General features: G+C 40.0%; 1 protein-coding gene across 5 annotated transcripts in view; it reads right to left on the reverse strand.

Annotated features, from left to right (window-relative positions):
• Positions 1 to 5,233: 5,233 nt before the first annotated feature.
• Positions 5,234 to 23,267, reverse strand: part of esrrga (estrogen-related receptor gamma a) — a 170,419-nt gene continuing 152,385 nt past the window's right edge. For 3 of the 5 annotated variants that reach the window (XM_084394318.1, XM_084394317.1, XM_084394320.1), the window contains 2 exons: positions 11,362 to 11,631; positions 5,247 to 7,665 (listed from right to left, as the gene is read on the reverse strand). In XM_084394318.1, the coding sequence (XP_084250444.1) occupies positions 7,421 to 7,665; positions 11,362 to 11,631 (515 nt within the window). In that variant the 3' untranslated portion in view covers positions 5,247 to 7,420. Of the gene's footprint in view, positions 7,666 to 11,361; positions 11,632 to 23,267 lie in introns of all 5 variants that reach the window. The other 2 variants (XM_084394316.1, XM_084394319.1) reach the window with 1 other exon arrangement.

A 23,267-nucleotide genomic window follows, 5' to 3' on the forward strand; every position in this document is an offset into this window, starting at 1 on the left:
GGCACAAAGGAAAATATTAATTATAAATTGTTTAATTTTATGCAGTCAAAACCTTATCTATAAATTGTGCTTCCTCTAGGACTAAGAAATCCCTAAATGAATCCACACATTAGTTATTTATTGTGCTTTATGCTATTTTATGAAGGCCTCCCCCTAAAGAGTTCTCAAGTGCTACTAATTCAAACCCAGATGACACCCCAAACTATTTATAAAAGTGCACTAACCAAATTAATGGTTCATCGAATCTAGAGTAAAACATTTAAGTGCAAATAAACGTGCAAGTGTGACCTGCTAATGCTCTCAATGAGCCCGATGCCGTCTGATCCATTTTATCCCGTGTATTAAGGAGATGGTGAACTTGCCTTTTACAGGGACGACAATTAATTGCTTTTGAGTGATCTACCAGTTACATTTAGTGTTAAGTAGTTCTAAAATTGAAAAAGGCTATTCTGCTGGAGATGAGTCATTATCTGCCTCAGTAGAACGGTGGAGACATGGTGCGTGAAGAAAGGAGTAAAAGAAGGGTTTAGATGGGAACTAACCCACTTCACTAATACGATAAAGATGACTAATGAGATACTAATACTGGAATTTCTGATAGTTTTACATAACGTCTCATAAGGAGATTTTTTATTTACTTACTCTATGCTGTTTTTAAAGTGTTGTGCAAGCTAAAAATAGACCTACATTCATGGTTGTGAAAAGCAAACATTAAAAACATTGTTTGTGATTTAAAACATTGAGAAATTGTGTCATTATTTGCTCACCCTTGTGCTGTTCCAAGACTGTATTACATTATTCTGTGGAAAACAAAAGAAGATATTTTGTAAAATGTGTCAGTGCTTTAATTGTGTGTCAATACAAAACATACATTTTGTACCTGACAAAAGTCCATATTTGGAAGATTTTTTTTTATCCAATTATAACCCCATCAGAATGCTACAGCATTGCATTATACAATCATTTAAAACAATTTAAAAGAATAAAAAGAAAGAAAACGTTTAAAAAGGACATTAAATAAAATAAAAATCATATTTGAAATAAACTGGGAGTTAACTATAATAAGTTTGGTTAACCATAACTTGAACTCTCTCTAAAGACCCGGGACTTCAGGGAATGAAGGGTAGCTCTTGCATCTCGAGGTAAACAGGGTCTCAAGAGGGACAAGCCCAAAGTTGCCTTCTTTGCACATTGTCAGGAACCGGATCTATACACTTCCTTCTCTCTTTCTACACACACATATCAGGACCCCGTGATGTCTCTCGCAGAGACATAACCGGTGTCGAGGGAGCAGGAGACCTGTGAAAGGCCATTACCACAGTGTGGCCCAGGCCATCAGCACACTAAGACCCAGGAGAGTGACCCTGCTCTCACACTGAGAAATAAATTGGGTGGACTCACTGACAAAAAGCCATCAGGGCCCAACTGCACACATTAGCACTTCACAGAGGACGCCAAGCACACCCGTGCCACCAGTCGAACTTTGTTCCCATGGCACATCGGGGACACCAAAAACGTACAGCACCGCTCAAGAGACACGGTAGTTTGGCGCATGAAATGACCAGGAAAGTTGGTCTATACTGCATTCAACTCTTCAAAACCTGCAGCTGAAGATGAGCAAAACGCGTTTGCTTAGATCGAGAACCTAGTCACCATCTTCATAGACTAGAACTTCAAAAATGAGTTAAAATGAGCTGAATCGACTCATTTTGAATTGATTCGTTTTGTTCAAATCACAGAAAGACTTATGCTGGAGATTTAGAAGAATTTCTATTATGTTTTGTGATTACCATTGTTCAGAACAGTGACGCTTGTGTAGGCTGTTGGAGGCGCACAGTCTCTGTTGCTTCACTCAACTACCGACTAACGCTAGAGGCCGCGGTCTTTTGTGTCCTTGTTAGTGCAAATTGTATTCTGCATTTCATTTGCTTTGAATTAGCCATTAATCTACCTGCCTCCATTTTCTTTTTAATTATTTATGTTTTTCTTCGGTCACGTCTTACTTCACTTGTGATGCCAAGTGAGCCAGGACTGTCACCGGTGCCCCTTAAGAAGAAAAAAAAAGAAGGTTCATGACACCCCTGACTATATAACTTAGCCACTCCTTTTTTTTATGTCAGTTCATACAGTTACCAGAAAGCATTAAACTGATGTGAGCAGGACAGAGGTCATTTCAAACAGACTTATCAAGATCAGCAGTTTAACTAATATGTCTAGAATAGATCAATTAATCTAAAATGAGCTTAACTTTGAACTAAAGCTTTATGGGGAACATCAAAATTCCCAATTGGACTATAAGACACTTTCCCGCTCCGGTTCCAAATTGCACCGACGGGATGATCCATAAATTGACATAATGGAGAAATACAAATAGTCTGGCATATCCGTGCATATTCCTTGGCTTAGCTTATACCGGGGCCTCCTCTGAGGGTCCAACCTCAGTGAAAACCCAATTATAGCAGCTCCACATTGCAGCCGCATAACATGGGAGAGCGGAAAGGGTTAAAAGAGCCATTACAAATGCCATGGAGCACTTTTAGCGTCTCGCAAGGTTAATGATAACGGTACTTGGCAGCTGAAATGCTCAAGTAGCTTTTATTGTATCATAATAATGAATCAATGGCATAAAGATAAAATAAAATAAATGAACTCCGAAGTCAATGAGTAAAATGTATGTGCCGCAGCGCAAATAATAAAGACAAAAAGTGTGGGGGGGGGGGGGGGGAATCCTCAGCCAACGGGGCCCTCTTTAAGTAATATCTTATGATGTCATCTTCTTGAAAAATATTTGCCTGCAGGTCACTGCTCTCTGTTTTAAAGCCTTAAACGCTTTTGCTACAGAACATTAAATGTCTCCCCACATTATATGATACATATTAGCGGCAGATGATTTTACACACAAGTGCTATATGTTCTTTTTTCAAGCCCCGAACAGCCTTATTATTTCATCTCCTTTGACAATATTATTATTTAGTTTGATGCTATTTGGGTACCATAAGTGCTTTCCTCTTGCTGGTGTTTGTATCTCTTGCTCCTCATTTGGGCGGTCGTGTGCTATAGGAGAGACGGAGTGGATGCGGGCTGACCGTGAGGCTGTGTGCTGATGTTAGGAACGTTGTCTTACATCAATGTGTCTGCTCTAAAGCCTCAGGGCATAGCGGCTGATTACCCTCTGAGTGGACATGCCTCAAACGCTGCATCAAGTTGTCAAGAACTTTCTGCTCATCCACCATTTTTCTTCCCCTTTCCGACGCAATAACATTGTAACCACGACAGAATGAAGAGTGGTCGCGTGAAGATGTCAGCGCAGGAGAAAAAAAAAAATGACAGACTGCTCTTGAGAAGAAAAAAAGGCAAGTAGCCAAGCAGACTCTATTGCCTGGATACCAGCATTCTACTCATCAGTCGTTATATTCACAAAAGTGTTTTTTCCCCTATAGGAAAGTAGCCTACTTATTATAATTATAAATCTGTAAGATGTGCAATGTTTTCGACAAGAGTGTGACCGAGAGTTTCTGATTTGTAACAGTTCATATTAGCTTGAAAACTCTCACTTGACCAATTTGATATAATAATAAAAAAGAGCCAAAATGGAAGTTGAAGGTTAATGTTATATTGATACAGTGTATAATAAATACACTGTATCAATGGGTCGGTAAGATGTTTGAATTTGTTTTTTAATGACGCAAGCCTGCATTTATTTGATGAAAAATCTTATTACAATATATTCTAAAATGCATGTTATTCCTGTGATGGTAAAGCTGAATTTTAAGCAGACATTACTCCAGTCTTCAGTGTCACATGACCCGAAACATTTCCCATTATTATCAGTGCTGAATTTCAAGAGCATATAGGCGTATTAATGTACTGATGAACAACAGTCTCAGCTGAACATTTACCCCGCATCATGGAGTCTATCCATACAGAAAAAAGTTAAAACTGAAAACATGTTCTCACACAGTAAACACAGCCCGAGTCAAAACTGGAAGCATGTTTAATATTGCTCTACTATTATCCTGAAAGGCATAATTGGAGTTACACATCTGAACTGATCGTAGTTACAGAATCATAGGTCTCTCTTTTTGCATTGAACAATATATACAATGTAAAATAAATACATTTACACAAATGGACATATTGTTTGGAGCACACTGTAATGATGCACATCACAAAAATATACAGTTAATAGTTTTACCGATGTGGAGCACATCTAAAAACTACAGACATGATTCTCACTACAGGTTGTTTCAGCAACTGCTGGGTTGAAATATATCATTATCATATTGATCATAGAAGCTTCTCAAATGCTCTTTTATTCTTTCCCCTTCCTTTTTTTTTTCTGGATCTTGTCCTTTCCCTCACTGGTTTCTGTGTTAGACTGCCAGGAAGCCTAGATGCGTTTGGCAGACGCGTCGATGCATGAATAAATACAACCAACACCTAGAATATCTTCAACATTGAAAAACTGCAGTTGTTTGTACATTTGCTCATCATTAATCCTTAATTTGCAAAATAGTCCAATAGATACAGCATTTGATCACTAATTGAATAGCATTGTACAACAACTGTACGTCGTACCGTTATATTGCTTTAAATAAGAAAATATCTCTAAAAAAAAAAGTCATCGTGGGTACGGATTAATTACACTTTGATTTCAATGCTGGATAGATGAGTGGTAAAAGACAGCAAAATTGTCTTTAAATGGTTCGAGAGGTCCGTGTACCGTTTTGTCCAAAATTACACAGAACGTGTGATAAAAGTATTTTGTTTTTCATTTTGTGCACTAAAAGCAACTTGGAAAAAATGCATATCTGAAAGACTGAGTGCAGATCAGGACCACTTGCTCTCGTTTTGAATGAAATCTTAGAAAACTGACCAGAATTAGAAAGCTTAGCTGGTTTCATATCGCTTCATTTCCTTCGTGATCACCTCCGAGTAAAGACAACACAAAAGAAAGGAAGGAAAAAATTTGAGAGAAAACCGCACCTCATCTGCCAGGAGTTGATCACGTGAAAAAATTTACCCCCCCCACCCCATGTTTTGACCATCTGATGAGTTGCCATGAGCGATAAGATCTAGTCACGTTACACTAACCTTTCCAAAGCACAATCTATTAAGAGTTTTGAATAGCTAATGATAGATACAGTGTATTTATAGAACAAGACTGAGAAAAGCAACAAAGAAAACCGACCGTTCGTCTTAAAAAATGATCTGTTCTTGCAGATTTTTTTTTCGTCATTTTTATTAAGCACACAAAGTCAAAGTGATAGTTTTGAAAACCGATCTTACACCAAAACAAACAAAAATGTTTCTTCCCTTTGCAACCTTAAAGAGTCAAGATATATACCAATGGAGTTCAGCATGAAGGCCTTATGTACAGCATTTTGTTAAAAGAGAAGGAAAATCAGAAAAAGAGGGGAAAGAAAGAAAAAGAGGTACTATTTCAAAGCATATCTTTCTTTGCAACCTATGATATACAGTGTTAGTCTACAAGATCGGAGTTACACAGATGGTCTCTTGTACATATAATGCACCTCCTTTTAAATATTCACTTATATATCAGCATAGATTATATTGATCGTTGATCGGTTGATCTAGCGTTAACTAGGAAGAGTCTTTTTTCAGAAGGTTATTTGAGAACCCATCATCTTGCTCCTGAGGATTCATACATCCAGTATTGTCTCTAATTCTACCCTGTCTCTAAAAAATGAACTAAAATTAGAAAAGAAAGAGAAGACAAACTGAAACAGAGAGACCTGCGATCTCCACGGGTAGTACGCTACATCTTTTGCGTGTGACAGAGGAAAGGGGAAAAAAACGGAGATGTTTCAGAAAAAACACAGCAGACATGAAACACCAAGAAGCTGAACTACATTTTTTTTGTTCTTTTTTTTTTCTTTGATCTGTTCCAATAAAATGTCTTAGGTTAGATTTTTAATCTGTTCATTTACAATATACAATGCTTAAGAATATTCAGAAAATACCCCATACTAATACTGACATATTTCTGATGAAGGCTGTGGATCGCTTGCTTTGATACTTGAGCCTCTCTGCTAAAAATGTCATTTGGAAGAAGATTACATCACGTGTATGATATCTCTGGCACTAAAAAAACTGGAAAAAAAAAGAAACAAAAAAACAGGACCATCGTGAAACTAAATCTACGATGATTCTCCGTCTTCCCTAAGTGCTATTTTGCTTAAAGTTCAAATACTGCTTCAGTATGAAAGAATTTCGAGGCTGAAGTTAATATATATGCATATATAATTGACTTGAGATAATGGTTATGGTCCTCCTGGCCACATCGTGTATGTAATGCATCATCTTATGACAAGCACAGACAGAAACGCGAAAGCTTCTGGAAATTCGTTTTCCCAAAGATAAGTGTGGCACTAAGAAAACAAAAAAAAAAGCAAACAAAATTGCATACATATACACCTCCACTTTTTTTTAAACATCTATTGCTTAGAGAAGATAGCAGGTTTTCATCTTCATGGTTCGTAAATCGCGCAACACGGTGGTCGGTAGAAAAACATAACGATCTATTATTAACATTATATGAAGAAACATTGTGTTTGTTGACCATACCATATATTTACATCCTTCAGTACAGTAAAAATACACTTGAATAAAAGATAATAAAATAAAGTCAATAAATAAATGAGTCTGTTCCTTGACCACTGCGATTCATCTTTGCTCAGTATTGCATGAGAGACTAAAGCTTCGGCTATTCCCTGAAAAGATTGAAATGAAATCGTGTTTGGAAGACTTGAAAGAAAAGGACAAGGGAGTGACACACACATGATCAATCCGCATGGCTACATAATGGTGAGGAGCAGCTTCTTCAAAATCTCCGTTTGGCTATCGCGTTGTTAAACTGCTCCGAGGACCTCTAATGTAATACTGCATATAGTCACTACTCTTATGGTAAAGAGGGTCGAATCCTTCAGCAACATGGAAGCTGGACGGTACAGTTTGGGGAACGTTTCTCTTGCTGGTGTCCATTGGGTGGACCTCCTTCCTTTGGCAGGGCTGGTCTTTCTCGGCTCCAGTAATTCTCTTTTGAAAATCAACAAAATGTTTCAAAAGCACAAAAAAACTCAGCATCAGATTTTCGAGAAGAACAAGTCAACGGCTGGTTTCAAGTCCCACTGCTGAATAATGAGAGCAGTCATTTTTTTTCCACTTCATATTTTTCTCAATAATCACATTTTAAATCATTCTTATATTTACGTATCATTGTCAGTAATTAGAAGTACCATTACGGTTATGTTTTTAGTTATTATTTGATAAAGTTTATAGACAAAGGTTTCACGAACAGCGGCAGAGAGTTAGTCAGTGTCTGCCCGGTGAAGGGGCGGAGTCAGTGACGTACCCCCTCCAGCTCTCTGCGGGTATAACGCGGGCCGGGGGTGCGGAGTTAGACCTTGGCCTCCAGCAGCTCCAGAAACAGTTTGTGCATGGGCACTTTGCCGTCCTGTTTGATGCTGTAGAAGTGCTGCACTGCCTTGGTGGAGGTTTGCCGGAGCAGCGGTAGGGTCATGAGCAGCTTGCCGGCCCGGCGCGGGTCCTCCGCATGCTGGCCCGCCTCGTAGTCCTGCAGGGCCTCGTGCAACACGTCCTGGAGCTTCTGCACAGCTTCCACGTCCTCTATATGCATGGAATCTGGAAAAACAATTATTCAGCGGACAATGCTTTAGAAATAACTTCAGGGAAACACACATTCAGGTTTCCTCCAGACCAAATAAAACAATGAATCACACATCATTTGATGACCAAAGGGGAAAAAAGTTTTAGCAATATGTAAAGGTATAAGACATGTTAGTGTCTAGTGGTACAGTTTTCATTCATCATTAAAAACTATACTGTATATATATGCGTGTGTGTGGAAGCTCAAAAATCAAAGCAGGCCCCCTTTAGTTTAAACAGGCATGACACTCCCGGTTGCTAGTCCTGTACGGGACTTTTCTTTTCTTTCTTAAATCCATTTCAGGCTGACGGAAACCTGAGGATGAAGTCCTGGCAAAAGGAAAGGGATTAAAAGAATGTGACTCATGGTTTTTTGCCAGCCCTAAGCTCATTCTCCAGTGATTAAAGACACACTTGAGTGTTAAACGCTGAGACTGTCCTCGGCACGTGTTTACAAGCCTCTCTATGGGACTGATGAATGGCACGGGCGACAGAAACAGTGTTTGGAGGAGAGCTGATATGGCACTTGTCTAAGCGAGAGAAACAGAGGCTCGAGTCAGGAAACAATACCTCAGCCTGACTGGCATTGTCTGCCAGAAATGTCAAACAGGCTGCATTTGCATTTGCACTCGTTAGTACAGCATTCACGCCCGTTCACCGCGACAGACGTGCCTCTGAGAACGCAATTAGTCTCAGGCAGCTACTATCTTTGCTGTGTTGTGCTCCAGTGGATAATATAGTTGCACTTTTCCAGCTAATCCAAGCATTGGATGCTACTACGCAGTGCTCTGATGGTTTTATCACATCACAATGGTAAAGAAAGTGCTTTGTCTGACTTGCTCTTTATAGACTGACTCCACCAACAGTATTGACTCGGTTTTCTACTGTGGCGCGTCAATCCGATCCCGTTCCCTCCGGATAAAATGTCCAAATGCACGCTGGCTTTTGGCAAAGATGTCACAATCAATGCATTGCCTCGAATCAATTGATACATACACGTTAAATAATAATTGTATGGTCAAGTATTGATAAAAGTGAGACCCTGTGAGGTTCCTCTATTAGTAGAGAGCACCATCTGTCCTTTGGGCTGGCCAGCGGGACAAACGTCAGCCTGCTTCAGGCTGCGATTCGATATCCTAACCCTTCAGTGTCTGGAGCCCATCTAGAATTCAGACAGCTAGGTCTCATCCATCAGTCACATGGGCTTTGGCCATCTGAAAAGTGACCTGTGATCCGACAGAAATCCCTGGCAAGAAAGTGCTTACCTGCACCTTTCCACACAAGCTGCCCTATCAATCTCACCATCACTGCTGGAGGCGGCGGAAAACGCCGTGTGTTTAGTGTTTAGTTGTGCCTTAAAATTTACTATCAAAAAGACACTTCGCTAGACTCAAATTTGTTAGGATTTCCTAGAATGACACTGGAATTGTGTCAGTAAATGGCTGAATTGGATGAAGATATAAGAGGTCATGGACTGCTTTACTGATCCATTTACTTACATTTTTATCACATGTGTCCTCTAAAAAGAAACATGCACCATAATGAGATAAACTGCCAAAAAATGTCACTCTGACATCGATTGCTTAAGCAATACTGAGTCTATTGAAAGACTGTGAAATACATTGGATCTGAGTGGAAATACCCAGCACCTCAGGGGCTTTAGAAAATGGTGGAGTGTATCATTTTTTTTAGCAGCTGTCTGAAACACTCTGCTCTCCACCAAAAAAAGAAGTGACAAAATGGCTCACCTTTGAAATCGGACATGATGCATGTCTCTCCTGAGAGAAGAGTGCAGAGAAAAGCCGCAGAGAGAAAAATACACAGAGAATGACACCCGAGAACGAGAGGAAAAAAACAGATCCAGGACTAGCGATTAGCCTAAGCATCGGGCTACAGGAAGTCTCATTGTGTATGCCTCAGTTAAAAAAAGGCATAAACGTGGACGGAAGACGACATCAGTTTGAATAAATCTACCACTCATCGATCACTTTTACCGGTTTTTGGCAGGTTGACACGCACGTCAACAAAGCGAGATGAACTGCTAATCGTAGAATCAATTAAAAATGAATTTCTCAAAAGAGTCACGTGCTCTCTCGCTCTCTCAGGGGTGCACTTTAGGCAGAACGGCCCCCGGTGTCTGCAGGCCGGGGCCAAACTCGCGAGCCGTCACCCGCAAGCGAGCAAGAGCAATCTGCTTTTTCATTTTTCAGCATGGCCAGGCCCAGCCGGAGATTGATCGTCACATATGGCCCCAGAAAACAAACTGTCAATACCTTGAGCGCTGGAGAATTTGAACAAATAGCCGCCCTCCCATTCAAGCTGCTCATTGCGTCCCATTTAACAGATTTTATTGACAGTTTCCTTCTTGTAATTAAAGGGAAAACTACTGGCCAGCAACCAAGATAAAGTTCAAAGATGGGGTCAACACAAAGGGAGCCAGAGGGCCATGGCGTGACTGTCGATGGCGGACAACATCAGAGCCTGTTATTGACATGCAGGTGCATAGTGATGGGCTCCTTACTTAAGAGGCATCTGAGCAGAGACTTATGCTAATTCGGAGAGGGGCCGCAGCCGTGCTTTTGAAGGATTTCAAACGGGGCGGGGAGGGGTGGGAACACTGTTTAGTGTGGTGTTGTGTGTGCGAGTGAACTGAAGAAGAGAAAACTTGAGAGAAAGAAAGACCGAGATATTAAGATATCTCTTGAACTGTACCTGAACAACTCTACTGCTACATCTGTCTTTAACATTCCAAAACAGTGAGTTTAACTCTTTCTACGCTGATAAAATATCAACAGCCAATCCTATTAAGAGGATGAAAAAATAAACTGATGACAGGAAATCGAGTGCAGGCCTCGAGTGCAATTCTAAGCTAAATGCTAAGCTAAGCTAAAGTTAAACACAACATCTCGTTTCATTTGCAATAGGATTGCTGTGAATTATTTTGTTTAATAATTTTGTTTAGGAAACAAAGAGACACCTTGAACAATGTAAATTAAAATAGAATGCAGACTTTAATCAGATCAGACACCATATTTAAGTTGATGTAAATAAAATCAAACAAAATCAAGTAATGACAGCTAGAAGTGGGTTAATGGCATGTAATAGTGTCCATGATAAATAGTAAAAAATTACTCTTTATTAATGTTGGTTTCATAGGTTTTTGAAAAACTTTTTGCCATTTGTAAAAAATTTAATGACTCATTGTCATGTATGATTGTAATAATGAATCATTGTATAAATTGCATTTATAATTTTTTTTTTTAATACCTTCATGGTTGCACTTTATTTTAAAGTATGTGTACATGCGTGTACTTACAGTGTACTTACCTAAGAAAGTACTGTGTAATATAAGGTAACTACATGGGTTAAGGTTAGGTTTAGGGGTAGGTTCAGGGTTAGTACCTACTTATTACCCAGTTATTATCGTGATTATGATAATAAGTACATAGTATGTACATGGGGTAAATATGTATTATAATATAATACGTAAAATAAATTGCTCCCATATTCATAAATCCTGACAAATATTGAGTGTCATGCCATTGACCAAATTTTAAAACATTTTTTTTTCCCAGAATTTTTTGTCAATTGGAAATCTGTTGAAATAAATTATTTTGTTTGTCTGAACGTTTTATAACCAAATCTGAAATCTATAACATCTGCTCATTTTACCTGAGTTAGCCAGGGCTATAGCTTTAAGAGTGACGAACTCCTCCTTCTCCAGCTTCATGCTCTTGTATTTCTTCACCAGCTGAAGAATGGCGTTATTCAGGTCGAGCAGGCCGGCCAGCTTGGACTGATCCTCATCCATGATGTAGTCTTCAGCGTAGACCAGCTTGTCCTCAAAAGACAGAGAGCGGTAGACTACACGCAGGATCAGGATCTCCATCCATGCGCTCTGCAGAAGACTCATCTGGTCCGCCAGCGAGAGTGTGGAAAACCCTGTGAAAAGCGAGAGAAAGAGCTTTGTTCAACTCAACGATGAACGCTCAGCTTCAAATCAACATTCAACGCGGTATACGATATTAAAGCTCAGTTCATTGTCAGAAGTTTCTGGTTGTGTTAGTGGGAAGCATTGACATTCTAGAGGTGTATTACAGAGGAAAACTCCGGTGGGAGTGAGCTGAGGCACCTAGCACGAGCCTTGGCTCTCATCTCCTGCTGCGCTGCAGGCCAGGGGGCATCCTGAGGGAGGGCACTCCTTATCTCCCCCAACATGCAGCATGGATCAATTCTTCCCATCACACCAACTGAAAGACTAATTGCTTGCCTGAAACTCCTTCTCCTTCCTCCTCCCCCTACTCTGCACACACTTTTTTTCAGTTTTCAGCTTTCACGTCTTTTTGCTAGAAGTGAAGGAAGTCGTGGAGTTCACGTTCATGAATGCCATTTGAAACTGACGATCACATGGCTTTTGTCTGTCCATGAGACAAGGAGTTTAACCCTCATGTTCATTTTGGGGTCTGAGAAACATACTTAATATTGAGGTACCAGGTGATTCCTAAAGATGTTTCTTAATACTATTATGCCTCAACTATAAGAAGATAAATAAATGCAATGACTTTCATATGCTAAGATTTTCTGATTGATGCACACACTATTCAGGGACCTCAAATTGAGTGTTAAAGTTTCAATCATTTCTGTCAACTGAAATTTGACTGGGTCAGATGAACGTTTTAAGTGAAGGGAAATAAGAGGTTAATTTCAAAATCCCACAAACTATTATTGCAATAATCATAATAACATACTTATTATTATGTCAATAGAACACAATAGAATAAAGTAAAGTAAAAAACTATAATAAAGGATGAAAAAAGTGCAAGTACTCTATTCGAAACCAAGGCAGACAAAAAGCAGCTTGTAACGGGCAAGTAATCTTAATAAACTGCATAAGTGCTTGAGAGCCATCCTTCAGCTCTGAAGGAGAGGGACAGGCAAAGCAGCACCTGTTGGAGTTTTTCGTCTCATCTCACTCGCTCTGCTCTTCCAAGAACAGATGAAGCATCTCTTTTTGCGACAGCAAGGGGGCTAATCTGGGTGGCGGGGGAACGGGAGGAAAGAGATGCTCACCAACATCTGTTGTGGAGAGATGCCTTCAGAGAAAGCAGGCAATTTCGCTCATTTTTTTTCTTCTTCTCTTTTTTGAAATCTCTTTCTGTGAGTTAATCGCTAATGGCATGGAGCTCATTAGGTATAGGTTTCAGGCTATTGTTTATACCAACTGCTAATTTATTATCCCAAACTGTTAACATCTCTGATCTCATTAGAGGCAGACTAAAAGCTGGTGAGCAGTTGGTGCCTCCCCTGGCCTGCTGGTGCCAGTGTGCTCAATGCCAGTTGGCAGGGCCATCTTCTACTACTTAATAAAATCATCAAAAGGGATTAAGCCAAGAATTTCTTAAGGGGGTCTAATGCAAGACTGCTGCATTCTTATGAAGACATTGGCCTCAATGAAAGGTGGCATTGGCTAAAAATAAGATCACACTCTCTCGGCCTCCTTAGAGGCACATGCAAGATTGCTGATCATTTGGAAAAAAAATCCACTGACATAAATCAGAGTCAAACTGCAACGCTCATTCTAAATAAAAATAATAAATCATAAGCGTAATTTTGACTATAAATTATATTGTATTGATTAATTGATTGGATATATAAAAACATTTCATGTTTAATATTTTCTCCATTACGAGATTCATTTCAAAAATACATAAACGCTGTGGCGCTGTCGCTCTGACCAGTCTGACACATCAACACTAGCTTAGCCAATGGTGTAAGTTTAGGGTCTGTTTGTCCGACCAATGGAAGACAGGAATATCAAAGATTTGTTTGCACGATTGGTGACACCACTAGAACAGAAACATTTAAAAGGGTTATCATTGGTAGAGTTGATCATGAAAAGAAACAAATCGTACAGAAGTCAAATGAATGACGGAAGATTGAAGGCACTATTTATCAAGACAGAACGAGAGATGCAGAGGGACAAAGAGAATGAGAGTACGAGGGACAAACAGAGAGACAAAATAAAGGCAGGGGCGGGTGAGGAGGGGGTTGTGGAGTGGCAGATGGACGGAGCCCATCGCCTTGAGCTCCCCCTGTGCCACTCCCAGCCCTCCCTCTCAGCCACTGCTGTTAGTAAATAATTAGATTTACACATTCCCCAATCTCCACACATCTCTCCGCAGAATAATTAAAAGCCGGATGATTAGTTTATTGAGTGGAAGGAAGAACTTTTTTTCCCTCTTTATTGAGGTCCATCAATGATTTTATCAGGGGCTCGTGCTTTTACGGTTGTCATGCCAGTGCAGGCATCCAATTTTTCTTATCTCCCTGATTAATACAAATGCTGTTTCAGGACGCATTAATTAACAGATACAAATCTACGTTCTCATGGCCGGATCGATAGAGAGAAGAAAAGAGCCATCAATGTGAATTTACTGCTGATGATGGAAAAGGTTCTCTATTGACATTTACGCGAGGGCAAACTTTAAAGATGCATTTTTTCCCCTTCTTTTCATCTGTTATTTCATTTCACAAAAGAGCTCAGTGGCGACTGTGATTACGGTTCACCTTTGGATGCTTTGCTGCGTGAGAAAGGATCCAAAGAGCCGAATTAAAGCGCGTCACTGTCATTTCAGCTGTGGTAAATGTGTACAACTCTTTTCCCAAAGGACTTCCTGTAACAAGAGGAAGTTTATTGACTCAGTGCAGGCATGACTGTCTACACACACACACATACATATACACACAGACAAACATATATATATATATATGAAAACAATGTTTCATTTTTAAACATATATTCTGATATTTAATAATTTGCCTCGTTTCTTCTGTGCTGGAAAAAGCAAGCCTTGTAACTCTGGATAACAGTCTCTTTTATTTGGCAGACACAAAGCAGACTGCCCCATCCTGATGACACACAGGCATTATCTGATCCAGCGTTCAATCTCCAGTAAGGTCCTCTCAATTTAACTCTCTTAGCCCGGAGACCAGCTTCAGAGCTCAGACTCCCTCTCTCTCCAACAGGACTGAAGGGGCTTTGCCACTGGCACAATCTCTCTTCTTCTCCTCTCTATCTCTCTCTTTTCTCTCTCAGTAAACTGATGCACTTTGTGCTAGATGGGGAGGAAAGGCTAAGTATGTGGATCTGTGAAGGTTACACCAGTAGAAGGTATCTGATGGCTGAGGCCTTGTGAAACCTGCAGTGGCTTTTCAGAAGAAATAAGCATTGGAGCAGCGTGTAGCACAGGCTGACAGAAAGAGGCTGCGGTGCAGCCATGCGAAGTTAACCCCTGCCGGGCAGGACTGCTCACCACCAGGCCTCACAGCAACCACCGGCCGTCCGTCTGCCAAATCTTTTCTGACTGCACGTTTACACACTGAGAGAGCCCGCTGAGACAAACACACACACATAGGCAGTCGTTCCTTCTCCTCGTCTTCCTCAAGGCAGACTTCACCTCAGCAACGCTGTTTAGCCATCATATAAACACACATGCGCTCAGCTCCTCCGTCTCACTTTAAGCAACACCCCTGCTTATTTTCTCATGGTTTCAGGGTAAATGAACACGCTTGAGCAATGAGAATCAGTTCTATTCTGCGTGCAGACTGCACTGGATGTTTATTTGACATATATCCTGGTTCCCTCCTGAGCTCCTGTGTGAATATACACTCTATTTGCTTTCACACTTTGTCAAGACGATGATGACACAGTGACTAATCTACTTGTAAAAATAGTGCTGGGGAGACCGAAGGTGAGACTTAGTAATATTAGTAGTCTAAGTTGTCATATCGCCTTAAGAGATAAAACAACAACAAACTTACAATCTATAGTAGACGTATTAACATCTTACAATTCTTCTCACAATATCCGGAAAACAGCACAATCGGAAGAGTAATTTTGCTTTTATACTGCAGTTCAGTAATAAACAATAAGTTAATATTGATTAACTTACATTTCATACAATATTACCAGTTACATTGTGTAGTTTTGTTCCACCAACGGAAAAAGTTCCAAATTAATCCACAGCGGAACCAGAGCAACACATAATAGTGAGCTGTGTTTCTTTCCTGAATCAATCAGTGTTTCTGAATGAATCGTTTGAGAAAATGATTCCATGACTCGCTCATAAAGACTTGTTTCTTTGAACAAATCGACTGAATGAATGATTCAATGACACTCATTCATTCAAAAGACATTTTGCCAACTACTGGCATACAGTATTCGTGATGATATATATAACATGAAACTGCTTAATTTTTTCTTTATTATTTAATTTGATAATATATTAATAATATATTTGTAACCACCTCCCACTCCCATTTCTTTTCACCTCTGTACTATTGTGTATTTGAGTCACTAAAACAGATCCTTTGTAGCATCAATCTCCAAACAAGCCATGAAAAGGATGTTTCCTTGGAATACATTCAGCTGATTGGTGATTACTCTAAGCTTACAGATAAGCCTGTGGTGAGGCTAATGATGCCAAAGTCCATGGTGAGACAGGAACAACCACCATGCCAGTCTCTGTCTGTCCATTTACTGCCCCAGCGAGGCGCTCAGACGCTACTCCCTCACCAGCTAAACCAGCTTTCTGGTAAAACTCCTGCACCAGAACAACTCCCACCAAAAGACATGGCAAATATTAGCCCACAGAAGTCTTGCACAAATCAAAAACAACATGAAAAGGCAAACAAGAGTGTTCTGTGTGTGTGTAAACAGTCGGGTCTTTAGTCTCCCTTCCAACCTCAGCAAGGAGGGGGGACACAGGGGAAGTGATGACAGGAGCCGCATACACACAAACCGCCGCAGCGCTCCTCTTTGCTTTTATCACCGGCCGCCTTTTATCTCCACAAAACAACACCAGTCAGAGAGAGAAAGAGGGAAAAAAAATCACACTTTTTAGGAAGGAAAACACATTAACACCACCATAGCTGTCCACATCCATTTAGCGGCTAAGCAAATATTCACCTGTCAGTATGAGGCATGCTGCCGTTCAGCGTTTACCATGATCACATGTGCACTGCTACAGTGTTAAACAGCTGCTGGCTTCTGCTTTACCATTCAATAGAGTTAAACAGAATTGAGTGATTTTCCCTCAGGCTTTTCTTTGTGGAAAAATGGAATGGTATTTTTTGGCACTTATTATTTTGTGTCCGTTTTGAGACGAATGTTTGAAATCAACAACAATCAGCGGAAGGCTAATTCTGCAGGAGGGTGAAGCAATGGGGTCAAAGGTTATCAACTGTCATTAGACTACTGAAACTCGTAAAGTCACAAAGTTGACTATTTATTGTCTTTATACATGTATTGTGCTCAATTAATTGGTACATATTAGTCTAAAAATAAAAATCTTTCAGTAAAATGCACAACTAGCTTCAACCATCTGACTCCATTTTGGTATATAATACAACTTTTTACATTCCAATCAATTCCCAACTGATAAAATCAATTTCCGTCCTATATGTCTTGTTGTTGAATATCCTGTTTCACTTGAAAATGTGTCAGATGAAAGCAAAATCAGTTGCCCACTGGTTAATTGAATTGCATTAAAAAAGTGCAATACTCCATAAATAAAGAAAAATGACATTTTATTTGAACTATCTTCCTGCATATTATTAGGACACAACTAATAACACAACTAATTTGCTGTTGTCTTGCAGGATTTGCTCCACCCAAAGCAGAGAAGATGCTGCATCGTCACGTTGGCACGGCTTCTTGATTCTAATGCACCTAATTAGCAATCGGCAGACTCTTAATTGCATACATTAAGGCCGATTGGTGGTGGAGATTAATTCTAAATATACCCAGACAGCTGGTTAAGATAGCATGGATTACAGTTCGGACTGTACTTTTCCACTTAATTGCATATGGAAACGAGGCAGCAACAAGCCCATGTGCCCTGGTGGCGGCCACGGAGAAGGGCGGCAGCTCCCCGGACTGTAATAAAGCCTCCATTGCAGAGGCTCCACAGATGGAGTGACATTAACCACAGCGCCGAAAAGCCATTTCCAACAATGAAATATCAATATTTACATTTTAATTACACCTTTTCTCTATTTCTCCCCGGAGTCTCTTAAGGTTGGTGAATGTAAAGGTGTCTCTTAAGGGTGGAGGGTGGAGGTTGATATTATTAAGCTCAGGATTGACTTGGATTTGGATTTCTGTTTTCAGAAAAGTTATGTTGAACTAATGAGATTAATAATGTGGCAAAAAGACAAAATAAACATGTCTCCTCTTTCCTCTTTCACTTGGGGTTCGGTACGGTTCACCCCTGTACTGGTTTTCGTGTGTTTGCGGGAATGACAGCAGTTTTGTCCAATTCCTATTAGGGGGTATTAGTGTAGTTTACACAGAGCTCTAGAGCTCTCCGCCTCACTCCTGCGCCAGTTGGATGCCTTTGATGTGCGACTCCCCTACGGGGGTCGCAGCGGCTCCCGCTGGCAAGGTCCGTCGAACGCAACTGCCGTCGTTCTATCAGGCACAAAAGGATGTGTTAGTAAAGGCCACGGGATGCACCAGGCAAGGGCTTAAGTCTGAGCCTCAGACGCCCCCTTAGTTTGCCACGGCATATAGTCAGGAGCGTGAGAGCGTGTGTGTGCGCATACGGGAGGGGTGTGGGCCAAATACTTATACGGATTCATTTGTTTTCCCATGCTGATCGATAAAGCCCCTTACGAGGCTGTATTGACAAACCCTATCTCATCTGGACGTTGTGAAAAAAAAAAAAAACACAAGAAAAAAATCTTTGATGATACATTCTTCTCCAAAACATGGAATAACTGCGATTACCGCAGCATTTTATTTATATGCTTATCATTGGAGATTAAATTTGGGGGAAAATCATCCAGATCTTTCCGATAGAGGCCTGACTGCATGGATTAATTTCATACTGGAGGATTAGCGTCTCTCTCAAACATGATCCGGCCAGACAAACAGAAGCAGAGGAATGTCCCGCATTTTCACAAACACTCCGGCGTCAACGACGCACGCAGACGCTTAAAGCGCGCCTTAATGCTTCCGAGACAAGACATTACCCCATTCCACGGCAATGAGCACCTTTTAATTTCTGCAAAAGCCACGGCTGAAAATCTTAATTAATTGTTCCATACTGCTTCAGGGTCATTATGCAATGTAATAAAGGCCGTGTAATTATGAAATTTTACAGCCATTACTGAGGCTGATAGCTCGTATTTCATCATCAGGCGGGCCGATGGCTTTCCGGGCGCACGGCTCCAAGTGATGGACTGCACACAGATCTATCAGGCCCAAACAATAAGCTGGCCCGGCTGGCGTAATAGCTACCCACAGATGAAGCAACAGATAAAGATAAACTATAAATCCGCAGCACAAACCCAAATGTTGTTTAGCGTCCGGCGCGAGCGACCGTCAAAGCTGTGTTTTGATTACGCAATTGGAAATAAGGCAGCGATGAGTGTGAAGGAAGTAGTCGGGTGTTGGGAATTTGTAAAGGTGTGAGTAAACAGTGAGACAATGAGGTAGGATGGCCATTTATGCACTTAAAGGAATAGGTCACCCACTAAAAAATGGTTCAGTATTTTTTTTTGTCCATACACTGAAAGTTCATGTTTTGGACCCCATTGACTTTCACTGTATGGACAAAAAGTATATATGTTTCTCAAAAGAAAAAGTCATAAAAATTTGGAACTGGGTGAACTGTCCCTTTAACACACATACACACACACACACACACACACACACACACACACACACACACACACACACACACACACACACACACACACACACACACACACACACACACACACACACAAACACACACACACACACAAATAAATTAAAATATAGTAAGGGACGTGAGAGAACCTGCACTGTGACATATAGCTATTTCAGAACAGAGAGAATAATATAACAGAGTAATGCATGAAAGCATCGATCATGATAAACACAAGGGCTTATTTGAGGAGGGCCGCATTTTATGTGCAAAATATGCAGGGAGGAAAAAATGAGGCAAAAAGGAATATGCTGATGCCAGTTTTGCAAGACACAATGGCTCTTTGGCCTTAGAAGTACAGAAGAGGTTCTGTGGAGGGAAACTCTCTATACCTGAGGGACTGCAACAAAAGAGACAGAGAGGGAAATTCAGAAGAGGAAAAAAAGGAAGGGAGAACATTTTGGACACACTGAAGGTAGCAGACATTTAAATGTGAATTTACATTCAAATATGAAATATGGTGATGAGGTGGAGGACACTTAGATGTTGAGACGTCCATGTGTGAGAGAGAGTACTGTATTTGAACCAGTATTGCTTTTCAATCTCTTTGAATATGGACTGGCTAGAAACTCATTCAGGATCTGCACATGGGTCAATGATAAATAAGTGTCCACAAAAAAAAAAAAAAAAGAAGGAAATAAAAAAAAAAATATATATAAAAAATACATAAAATGTTAAACAATCAAACAAATATCAAACTAAAAGATTCAAATCTTGTATTTTAGATTGTGTCCTTTCAAAATTATTAATATATTATTAATATATTATATACATAAATAATATGTATTATTTATTATTATCTTTTTTTTTAAAGAATATATATATTTTTTTAAATAATATTGAAGATGAAAATCATAAAATCGGTCTAAATGTTAAACTTTACACGTAGTTACATTGTACTTAAGTACTGAGTAATATGAATTAACTGTACTTATTATAGAGTTACGGTTAGGTTTAGGATTAGTTGCATAATTTACTGTTTTACTATAGTATCAATGTAGTATCTAGTAAAATAAAATAATGAAGTGTCAGTCATTGACTCAATTCTACTCTGAGGTTCCTTCCAAATGTCACTTCAGATTTTCTGTAAATCTGCACCTGTGAAGCACTGCTGATGTGTTCTGCATTTTTCACTATGTGAAGAGGACACTTTCTCTGTTAAAAACATGGCCAATCACATTACTCATAAGCAACACACTGGGCATGACCATATACGGGCCGTGTCGCCTTGCCACCGCATCGATAATAATTTACATCATGATTAGGCTCTCATACAGGACCGAGGCAATATGTTGCACATCTTCGAGAGCCGCTTGTTTAACTCACAGTCTCGTTTGGACGGGTACACACACACACAAGGTTATAATTCGTCAGAGTCGGCCGACAGCTCAAATCCAATCCCATTTTCCTTCCTGCTTACTCTCTGATGGAGATGATGCACCCCTGAACTGATACTTTGGGGTGGGGTTTCAGGGGAGGGCCATTTTGAGCCTGTGCCTGTGAACTTTGCATGAACTGCTAGGAAAAAAAATAAAATAATAATAATCATAATATGATGACAGGCCTGTTCTACCTCCCAGCAAATTTGCTATTGAAGATGAGGGGACTGAAATAGAGTTTGGTTTGTATAATTACGTCCATCTATCTTTATATTCCACTAGCATATCACAAATTGAAAATACTAAAAATTGACTGTTCATTCTGATGGTTAATGATTGGCGTAGACACAGCAATGATTTATTGGTTACTTACTGATGTGACACATTTGCATCTTATTAGATGGAGATTACTAGGAGGCCCTTTCAGATTGCAGGACGCAGCCCTTCACAAACCGCCTGATGGATTGATTTGATTTGCAAATGTAATCAAACTAATAAGAGGGAAAAATGAGCAATAATGCCTTGTTTTTTCAACGGGCAATCACACAGGGCCGCCCCCCGCTGGTTGTGGGGTAGACACAGGGCCTGATGGGTTGGTAAGAATGCAACGCTGGTGACAGGCCAGAAGGTTACTGTCACACCTAGTCAGCTCTCTTACGGCCTTTATAAAAGCAAATGTGTCCTTTATAAAGGCCAACATGCGAGGGGACAGATAAACACACGCATAATGCGGAGCTTTGTCATGTGAAAACAAATGTGAGTGTGAGTACAAAGCATGATGCAAATCTGACTTCTGTCAGTTGCATTTCCAACAGGCTAAGACAGGTGTGTTTACATGTGAGGTGTGGTGTAGGCTGGGGATTGTGTGTGATGGACACTCACTCCATAATCTGTGATGCATAGTCTATTAGCTAAAAAAGAGAACATCTATATTAATTTCAAGAAGAAAATCAATGCTTAAATATGGTGAGCAATAATCACTTGAAGACATCCATCATGTGTTACTAACATAATCAATTCCTGCTGAATTTGAAATATGTAATATAAAACACACACACACACACACACACACACACACACACACACACACACACACACACACACACCACAATTATAACACATTGTTGCCTTTGTTATGGTCACTATGACTCACAATAAGGACAATCTGCTTAAAGATTCTTCAAAATTCCTGCTTTTGTTAAAAATAAAAATAATATAAAAATAAAATAAATGAGGGTGAGTAAATAAATAGCAGTATTTTCCATTTTGCATAAACTATCCCTAGGCCTAGTCCTAAGCTATAAAATTACCAAGGTAAATGATTTATAAATATCTTTTCACAAACACTGTCTTCAGAATAATGAGACTTTAGGTAATTAATATCCTCAAATAAAGGTTAAGAAGACAGAGACACACACTAAGAAAATGGAGTGAGAGGATCAGTGTAGAGAAAAAGAAGCACATAGTCCACATATCGACATGCACAAAAAGGACAAATCTGTGTGTAATGGGGTAAAAGTAGAGTCGGGCATCATTCAGACACCTGAGTCAATAATGTCACAGACTGTAGGCAGCACATCAGTATGAAGATGTGGAACTCATCCAGTATTCTGTGCTGTGGTTATTTATGAGCTGACATGGCCTTCCCCTGAACAAAATCTCACAAACACAACCTTGAGAAGATAACTGCTCATTTCATCACCAATGACTACCCTGTTTTGTCTATAATGACCAATTTACAGATTTATATCACTTCAAAGTAATAACGAGAAATGCAATTGAAGAGAACTTATGTGATCATGACCTTTGAACTATGTTAACACACCAATAAAAAAGCACATCTCTCTGACACACATTTCTCCTATCTTTGCTCTGTCTGTAGAGCCCTTTTCTCTGAGTGTCAGACTTAATTTAGTGTGTCTCACTTTGCTGAATGTATCAGGAGTGAAACCCCTGCTAAAAGTGAAAATTTGATTTGCTAAAAGGAGCTTAGGGCATCTATTAATCAATATTTGCAGTGTGTCAGGCTGAGGGTGGTGACAGACAAGGCCTCATTTAGAGATTGGTTGGAGTGGGAATATCGGTTGGGGGTGGGGGGTGTCACGAATGGGTTTTCTCCTCTCATCCAGGGCAGAGAAGTGGAGGAGGGTCCCAAAAATCACATCTGGGACTGCACTTGCAGGCACGCCAGCATCAGTGAGGAGAAATAAGAGGGCTTACTCCAGTTTGCAGATAATTATGTTTACATATGATTAGCTCTTCCTCCAGTGGGTTCACAGAGCTAATGAGACAAAACTAGCAAGCACATTCAGTTAAAATGAGACTGGAGTGAGAAAGAGGGAGGCGTGTTTTTCACCAAGAAAAAAGGCGAATGGAGCCGTGACTCTGTGTTTTCATGAGTAGAACTTGTGAGCCAGCAGTATGAATTGAATGTGATGAGATAAGC

The sequence above is a fragment of the Rutilus rutilus genome, assembly GCF_951802725.1.
Source record: "Rutilus rutilus genome assembly, chromosome: 21".
Taxonomy (NCBI): Eukaryota; Metazoa; Chordata; class Actinopteri; order Cypriniformes; family Leuciscidae; genus Rutilus; species Rutilus rutilus.